Raw genomic sequence first — 9,125 nt, 5'->3', positions numbered from 1 at the left:
AAGCACCACTTTAGCTAATGGGGCCTCCTGCTGCCGCTGCGCCGCGAAGCACAATTTCTGTTCTCATCCTGAAGCAAAGTTCTTAACCTGAGGTAATATTTCTGGGTTAGCGGAGTCTGTAACCGGAAGCGTATGTAACCTGAAGCATATGTAATCCGAGGTACCACTGTATTTGGTATCTACATGAGGACACTAGGATCAGTTACAGTGGACTCTTAATCTGTTCTGGGAGTCCATTCAATTCCCAAAACGGTTCGGGAACCAAGGTGCAACTTCCTGCAGCCAATCAGAAGCCGTGGAAGCCACGCTGGACGTTCAGCTTCCAAAGAACGTTCGAAAACTGGAACAATCACTTCCGGTTTTCGATCGTTCGGGAGCCGGAATGTTCAGCTCCCAAGGCGTTCGGGAGCCGAGGTTCCACTGTATTAGGAGTTTGGGGGTGAGAGGCCTTCAATTCTCCCCAGGCACCCTCTCCCTCTGGGGCAAAAGGGTCCTGGGAGCTGCTCCACCTCCCCACCAGCCCTCAACATCCAGTCTGAGTCCCTGCATATCTCTGTTTATTGCACAAAGGTCACAGCTGCCCAGTGGCAGCGATTGAGGAATGAGGGATGGGGATTAAGGCAGCAGAAAGCTGAGCCCCCGAAAGCAGAGCCCAGCACCAGCAGGCAGGACAATTCCCTGAGTCTCTGCGTTGAAGGCGGGTGGCGTGGGCGATGCCCTGGAGACTGTGCCCGCAACAGCCTCTGCCCATCTGTTTCTTGAGACGTTGCGCCACCTGGAGTCCAAATTCTGCAAGTGCCGATTCAGAGGGCAGCGCTCCTCCTTTCGTACCGTGTGTCCACTTTGGGCTTCGAAGGCTGACACCCAAAGGGATGGGTGAGGGAAAGACAGAAGGGCCTCCCATCTCCAATGAGGGCGACGGTGGCAACACTGGAGGGCGGGGGGGTGGCCCTCACAGCAAGTGCTTATTGCGCCTGGGGATGATTTTGCGTACTGTCCGGCGCTCAGAAATGTTCCGCTTCACCTTGACCCCTGCAGGCAGCCCGTCCACGTTCAGGGAGGGGCTGGAGTGAGACTTCTGCAGGGACGAGCAGGCCTCCTCGGCCGGCAACTCGCCCGCCTCCGCCAGCCGGACCTCCCACTGGTCAAGGTCCTCCATGTCTTCGCCGGCCAGCTTCACCTCCAGCAGCCTCACGTAGGTCTCATAGCGGCGCTTCTGCACAAAGGGACAAAAGAAGGCAGGGCGTCATGTGGGGGGTGGGGAGGGGAAGGCCGCCTCTGGCCGGCAGCACCCGAGGGAGTCAACTAGGGCAGGCACCCCTCACACACAGGGACCAGAGAGAAGGGTCATCCTGTTAACAGAGGATTTCTCCCAAGCTTCATTTTCTCACCCAGGATTAAGGATGCAAAATATGTCCATAGTTAATGTTTCTGTAGTCTAAAATCACGTACAGTGGTACGTCAGGTTAAGAACTTAATTCGTTCCGGAGGTCCGTTCTTAAGCTGAAACTGTTCTTAACCTGAAGCACCACTTTAGCTAATGGGGCCTCCTGCTGCTGCCGCTACCACGCGGTTTCTGTTCTCATCCTGAAGCAAAGTTCTTAACCTGAGGTACTATTTCTGGGTTAGTGGAGTCTGTAACCTGAAGTGTATGTAACCTGAAGTGTCTGTAAACTGAGGTGCCACGGTAATTATCAAAGCTTTAGAGCTTGAAGACACCGCAAAAGAGTCGTCTGGCCCAACCCTCTGCGATGCAGGAATCACAACTGGAGAATCTGACAGGTGGCCCTCCAAGAAGAAGAAGAGTTTGGATCTGATATCCCGTTTTATCACTGCCTGAAGGAGTCTCAAAGGGGCCAACATTCTCCTTCCCCTTCTTCCCCCACAACAAACACTCTGTGAGGTGAGTGGGGCTGAGAGACTTCAGAGAAGTGTGACTGTCCCAAGGTCACCCACCAGCTGCATGCGGAGGAGCGGGGAAGCGAACCCGGTTCACCAGATTACAAGTCCACCGCTCTTAACCACTACACCACACTGGCTCCCCCCAAATTAATAATAATAATAATAATAATAAAAGTTTTTTATACCACGCCCATCTGGCTGAGTTTCCCCAGCCACTCTGGGCGGCTTCCAATTGAATGTTAAAAACAATACAGCATTAAATATTATAAACTTCCCTAAACAGGGCTGCCTTCGGACGTCTTTTAAAGATGAGATAGCTACTTATTTCCTTCTGCTTAAAAGCCTCCAACAAAGGAGAGTCCACCGCTTTTCGAGAGAGTCCGTTCCACTGTCAAAACTGCTCTTACGCTCAGGGTACATAACCACATTCAAAAGTGGCAGGTAACGGCAGATTTTTCTTTCAAAGGAACAGTAGTGAAATTTATTGAGACAGATGTGTTGCACTCACTGGGGAAGGTTGCAAAAGACCGCAGGACTGCGAGGAGACATTTGGATAAGGAAAAGCTCAGAGCCAGTAGCCTGAGAGCAAACCAGCCAGCCAAGACCTCGACAACATGCAAACTCTTCATTCGTAAAAACCTTGCCCTGGAGAAGTTATGTACAGTGGTACCTCGGGTTAAGTACTGAATTCATTCTGGAGGTCTGTTCTTAACCTGAAGCACCACTTTAGCTAATGGGGCCTCCTGCTGCCGCCACACCGCCAGAGCCCGATTTCTGTTCTTATCCTGAAGCAAAGTTCTTAACCTGAAGCACTATTTCTGGGTTAGTGGAGTGCGTAACCTGAAGCATATGTAACCCAAGGTACCACTGTATATTTTTACAAGTTCCGTATTTTTCGCTCTATAAGACGCACCAGACCATAAGACGCACCTAGTTTTTGGAAGAGGAAAACAAGAAAAAAATTATTCTGAATCCCAGAAGCCAGGACAGCAAGAGGGATCGCTGCGCAGTGATCCCGCTTGCTGTCCTGGCTTATGGGATAGCCGCGCACAGCCTCTCCCGGGCAGGGGGAGCCTTCATAGGGAGAGGCTGTGCGCAGCTAAGGCTCCCCCAAGAGCCGCGCTCCCTTTAAAGAGCATGCGGAGCGTGTGTAAGGCTCTTTAAAGGGAGCGCTGAGCAGAGCCTCCTGCCTGCATTTGCTCCATAAGACGCACACACATTTCCCCTTACCTTTTAGAAGGGGGAAAGTGTGTCTTATAGAGTGAAAAATACGGTAGGTGTTCTGACCATTCAAAGTGGGGAGGAGTACAGTGGGAGCATCCTACCGCCCCCTGCAAAAGACAGGCCTGGTCCTTGCCCACCTCGTAGAGCAAATATTCCTTCTTGAGCTGATACTCTTCCAGGTCCCGGCCCCGACCCCGCTTGCTGGGCAGGTTCCGCTGGTGCTCCAATAGGTCGTCTGACACCTGGTCCATCCAGGATTCGTGGGAAAAGTGCTGGTCCTCCTGCAGCAAAAGGAACAGGTTGTTGCTCAGCCTTACCTGCCCAGAATCTCGCAGGATGTTGCAGCTGGGGAGCGAGTCACAGAAGGGTTTGGGGCAGCCCATGGGCTGTGCTCTGGTGCCCACCCCAGATTCCCCCATCCTGCCATTTGGATGAAGAGGAAGAAGAGTTTGGATTTGATATCCTGCCTTTCACTCCCCTTCAGGAGTCTCAAAGCGGCTAACATTCTCCTTCCCCTTCCTCCCCCACAACAAACAGTGGGGCTGAGAGACTTCAGAGAAGTGTGACTGGCCCAAGGTCACCCAGCATCTGCAGGTGGAGGAGCAGGGAAGCGAACCCAGTTCACCAGATTACGAGTCCACCGCTCTTAACCATTACACCACACTGGCTCTCATTTCTGTGCACCAGCCGCAAAGCAGCCTGTTGAGGGAGCCCCAGGACACACACCAGGGAGTTCTTGGAAGGTGCCGTCGGCAGAACTGGCCGGATGAACTTCCTCTGGGAGCCCACAGCTGCTGGGAAGGGTGGCGAGGAGAACATGGCAGCCACCAGGTTTATGCGGGAAACCCAGGAACTCATTTCCGCTGCGGTCCTAGGGAAACGGGAGAGGGCAGGGAGAGTTATATGAAGGCACGTTTCTTTTCCCCCCTTTTAATTTTAATCTTTGTTATATTGCAAACAAAACCATTAAGAATCATATCCAATAAAACAGAAAGAAAAAGTAAAGAAGAAAGAGAAAAAATGCAAAGAAAAGTAGAGAGTAAAAGAATAAGGAAAAGTATAATATTTCAATATCATAAACAATATTTTACAAAATAATAGACTTCCATCACTCTCACAATTCCTTCCACCTTTCATATTTTATCTGTATTTCAGTATTATTTTCATCTTAATATACAGATGTGTATATATGTATACTTCCCCTTTTCCATTCACAAGGTCATTCTAGACAAAGCCAGTTTTTTTGCATTTGAACCTTGTCTTTCTAAATAGTCAAAGTTCTTAACCCGAGGTACTACTTCTGGGTTAGTGGAGTCTGTAACCCAAAGAGTTTGTAACCCGAGGTGTATGTAACCCGAGGTACCACTGTATACAGCCGTATCCCAAGAGCCATCACATCCAAGCAGACAGAGCTGGGCTTCAGCCGAGCAGGATTGGGTCCCATACGTCTTCTCCTCCTGCTAGAATTTGTTTACTGTCGGGCCTCTTCACCTGGTTAAACGGGAACAGCAGAAAACACGACTCCCCAGGACTGCTGACGAAGACTATAGTCAGCATTTTAATGGACAACGTTAAGTGACAGGGACAGATTTTGAGGCACGCCAGAAACCAAAGCCTGTTTCTCCATTTTGAATACACCCTTAAAAAACTAAAACTGTTTGTTCTACGCTTGCTGATTAAGAAGCTGCTGCATCGCTAATACCACAAGAACTGAAGTTCCGAAAGGGATTTACAGTGGTGCCCCGCAAGACGAATGCCTCGCAAGACGTAAACTCGCTAGACGAAAGGGTTTTCCATCTTTTGAGGTGCTTCGCAAGATGAATTTCCCTATGGGCTTGCTTCGCAAGACGAAAACATCTTGCAAGTCTTGCGAGTTCCCCCCCCTTTTTCTAAGCCGCTAAGCCGCTAATAGCCACTTAGCCGCTAATAGCCACTTAGCCGCTAATAGCCGCTAGGCCGCTAATAGCGCTAATCCGCTAAGCCGCTAATAGGGGTGCTTCGCAAGACGAAAAAACCGCAAGACGAAGAGACTCGTGGAACGAATTAATTTCATCTTGCGAGGCACCACTGTACTGCTACCTGCCCAAAGCCAGCCATTGTTGCTTTTTTTTTTTGGATCTGTGAAACTTACGAATCACTCAGGTAAGGAGGAAGCGGCAGTGGCTTGGGGAGGCTGCCTCCTTTGGACCCATCCATGACAGGTGTGCTTCTGCCTCAGAGGGAGTCAAAAAGAAATTCTGAGCTAAGGAGGTAGCCTTGGCTGCCCGCAACAGAGGCCTGCAAATACTCACGGGGCTTGGAAGAGGAAGATGCGCCAGTCGGCCGTCTGCAGCCGGAAGACGTGGGGCCGCTTGGTGTACTTGCTGGCCTTCTCGGCCAGGGCGTGGTGAACCCCGATGGGCTCCTCTGAGGCAGAGGCGTCTGGCCGGCTCTCATCCTGCGAGAACAGCAGGGGCAAGCTGAATCGGGGGTGCGGGGACACAGCAGAGATTTTGCCTGCAGCACTAACCCCAGGTAGATGAGCTGAGAGGCACCCGAGGCCAGCCAGGCTAGGCGGGCAGGAAGCCAGACCCAGGATAACATGCACGGAGCCAGGGGGAGGGGTCCTGGGTGGAACTGAGCCGGCAGTCAGGGCAGAGGGTCCCACTCAGCCAGCCTGGGAAGAAGCCCCTGGTTAAAGAGACACACAATGGTCCCTCTAGCTCAGGACGCCCTAACCCAGATGAGCAGAGGCTCTCCAGGGTCTCAGGTGAAGAAGAAGAAGAGTTTGGATTTGAAATCCCGCCTTTCACTCCCTTTAAGGAGTCTCAAAGCGGCTAACATTCTCCTTTCCCTTCCTCCCCCACAACAAACACTCTGTGAGGTGAGTGGGGCTGAGAGTCTTCAGAGAAGTGTGACTGGCCCAAGGTCACCCAGCAGCTGCATGTAGGGGAGCGGAGACGCAAACCCGGTTCCCCAGATTACGAGACCACCGCTCTTAACCACTACACCACACTGGCTCTCATGGTGGAGGTGGAGGGCATTCCCAGCCCAGCCGTACGGAACTGAATCTGGGACTTTCTGCATGCAAAGCAGGGCTCTCTGCCTGCAACTGTGAGACCCCAGGGGTCAGAGGAAAGGGTGGGTGGGAAGTAAAGAAGACAGAAGAGAGAGAAGGCCAAGCCAGCTGGGGAGGCAGCACAGAATTGCTCTATTGGCTCTGCTGGGGTGCAGCACAGCCCTGGTCTCCCGCGGGGAGGGTGGCCTAGGAGCGGAAGTCCTTTGGTTTCCGCGGTGCTCTGGCCTTCTTACCTTGGAGAAGTAGAGGACCATCCCTTTCAGCACCGTATGAAACATCTTCCAGCCTCTCTTGCCCCAGGGCGCTGCAAAAGAGTGAGATGGGGAGCGGTCAGGTTGGGTCCGCCGCCTGCACCTTGGTGCTCCAGGGCTGCCCAGGAGGGGCTGATGTCCCTATAGGACTGAAGGTTGCTTTGGACCACTGTGGCACAAGAGTGCCCCAACCACTGCCCACTCCCACCCGGCTTGCCCACAGGGCTGGCATGCATGTGAGACGGCTGATATCTCTCGCAGGCCCAGGTCCCTGTGGGCTGCTGCTCGCCGTGCCCCCGGCCCAGCACTCACTCTTCTTGCCATCGGCCTCTGCGTGGACCTTGCGTGCCAGTAGGCCCTGCCGGTAGGTTTTCGCCTCGGGGTCGTGCGTCAGAGTCAGGAAAGGGTTGGCTTTCTTCTGGCCGGATGCTGAGGGCGAGAGCAGCGCGGCGCTGAGCGACTTCTCCTCCTCATCATCATCCCTGCAGCAGACAGAAGGAGAAAGAGGCTTTGTGAGGGTCTGTCTGAAAAGGCCTTTCGGGGGGACAGAGGACAGGGTGAGCAACAGCTCCTGATTCAGCCCCTGCAGAAAACAACTCCTTTTCCGAAAGCTGACATGACTGCCACAGGGGCGACCCCCCCACCAAGGCATTGGGCTGCCCTCCCCTCCCACAAACAGAAGCTGATCCAACTGGAAGCTGAATCTGATGTCAACATTGGAGATGCAGCAGCAGAGGGGAAAGGCATCTCTCATCTGTGGAGGACGACTTAAACACATTGCGGAGTTCCCAAAAACAGACCAGAGGCAATTGTATCTCATCCAGCAGAGCTTTACTGCTACTGAAGGCAAATGAGCATAATGGCCACAAATCCAATTCATGGTTGCCAGTGGTTTGTTTTGAATTAATTTTATAATGAATGATTTTAGAGTGTTGTGTTGTACTGTTGTACTGTTTTATTGTTGTTATCCGCCCTGAGCCCAGCTTCGGCTGAGGAGGGCGGGATATAAATAAAATTTATTATTATTATTATTGTTGTTGTTGTTGTTGTTGTTGTTATTATTCAGGATTGGCACAGTCCATCAAAAATCCAGTTGTAGCAATCTTAACTCAAACTTACAGTAACTTATAAACCTTAATACTATAGCATACAGAACAGAACACCACACCAGAACTAAGAGGTAGAAAGAGAAAGTAAGCTGTGGCTCCTTCTGGCCTTACTATTATAGTCAGCATGACCATGACAGAAAGATAACAGAACCAGTTTAAACCAGCTATTCTCAGCTTCTCGGAAGGAATAACCCAAACAAAAACCTTCTTCCTGTTCCTTTCACATAGAAAGAAACCTTCCAGAACCCTATTGATTTAAGTAGAACAGGAAAGAGCTCTACACAACAGATCAATACTTTCTGTACTAAGAAATGCAAACTGACAAGACCACAGAGCCACGCGCGTCCCAGTAGGGAACCTACTGTGAATTGAACATAAGTAAACTTCTTATCATTACTTTTAAAAGAAGACTGTTGTGTCTTTACTCTTTTTAAGAGGGATAAAAGGGGAATTCGCCAGGATCAAACCCAATCTGGACAAGCCAGACAGGACTGCTTAACTCAAGAGATTCAAATGAATCTATCAACTAGTTTCCTATTATATACTGGGGAATGTACTCTACAACTGACTCACTAGCGTGAGCGAGGAAGGATAATATTAATCAATATATCCTCTCCTTCTATCCACAACATTCCCACAATTCTATGGTCCCCGTGGTGGGAGAAACCGCAAAGGCAGACCAGGGCAGCTGCCCCCAGCCTCAGCCTCCGTCCTTCACCTGAAGTCCTGGCTGTGAGACACCTTTGGGAGCAGACTGGCTGAAGATTATTTCCCAGTCAGTTTGTGGCCCCTCAATTCTCTCTCTCTCTCTACCCCCAGGGCATTTGGGGCTGGAGGGCTCCATGCAGGAACAGCCATGGGCCTATCCTCTGCCCACTCAGAAATTCTGACACCCGCCAACCCCCCAATGTTGTTGCCACCACCTTTACTTACGCAGCCCATTCTAGTTTCTCTTGGCGGATGGAATGATATAGCTCCTAGAGAGAGAAAACGCAAAAGAGCACCATCAGGTCTATGATTCCCTCTTCATATCCAGGCCCCACCCTGCCGCTTGTCTCCCCAGGACCCGCCACACCCCCGAGGAGTCAAAGGAGTCTGGCAGAGCAAGTCTGTCAGGATTTTCCCTCCCCCTTCCAAACCGAGCACCTGATCCCTTGGGGACAGAAGCTCAAACAAAGCAAGATGCCAGAGGTGCTCAGAGTCACGCTTTCGGCTGGACGAGACGGAACGCTTGAAAAGACATTTCCACATCTTAAAAAGGTCTGGCCCGTCGTCCAGGAGAACGTGAACCCAGGAGCCTCTCCCCTTCTGTGTCCCAAGTTCCCAACACAGAGACAATTTTTTTGTATGGGGGAATTTCCAAGCGGACAGCTGCCCCTCGTCCCCCTGGCTGGCACCTAAAATGGCAGAAGGCTGCCCACCTCTGTACAAAGAAGGCCTAAGTAAGGCTGCCTGTCACAGGGTGTGGCGGTTGCTCGAGAGTAACCAGGCAGGACTCCGACCTGTATTTTCCAGGCTTTATTCTTGGTGCAAACTATTTGCAGTGAAGAGCGTCGTAAGTTCATGTCTGGCTCAATCGCT

The 9,125-nt window shown here is 51.4% G+C and overlaps 1 protein-coding gene across 6 annotated transcripts in view; it reads right to left on the bottom strand.

Moving 5' to 3' along the window:
• Positions 1–540: 540 nt before the first annotated feature.
• Positions 541–9,125, bottom strand: part of LOC310851085 (uncharacterized protein) — a 35,101-nt gene continuing 26,516 nt past the window's right edge. For all 6 annotated transcript variants that reach the window (XM_083753196.1, XM_083753200.1, XM_083753197.1 and 3 more), the window contains 7 exons: positions 8,478–8,521; positions 6,748–6,917; positions 6,418–6,488; positions 5,418–5,563; positions 3,853–3,997; positions 3,264–3,407; positions 541–1,216 (listed from right to left, as the gene is read on the bottom strand). In XM_083753196.1, coding sequence (XP_083609322.1) covers positions 953–1,216; positions 3,264–3,407; positions 3,853–3,997; positions 5,418–5,563; positions 6,418–6,488; positions 6,748–6,917; positions 8,478–8,521 — 984 coding nt within the window. In that variant the 3' untranslated portion in view covers positions 541–952. The remainder of the gene's footprint in view (positions 1,217–3,263; positions 3,408–3,852; positions 3,998–5,417; positions 5,564–6,417; positions 6,489–6,747; positions 6,918–8,477; positions 8,522–9,125) is intronic.

This window comes from Podarcis gaigeae (assembly GCF_964106915.1).
Source record: "Podarcis gaigeae genome assembly, chromosome: 8".
NCBI classification, from domain to species: domain Eukaryota; kingdom Metazoa; phylum Chordata; class Lepidosauria; order Squamata; family Lacertidae; genus Podarcis; species Podarcis gaigeae.
Note: the sequence above shows the minus strand (reverse complement) of the source record. Positions and strands in the feature narration are given on the sequence as shown.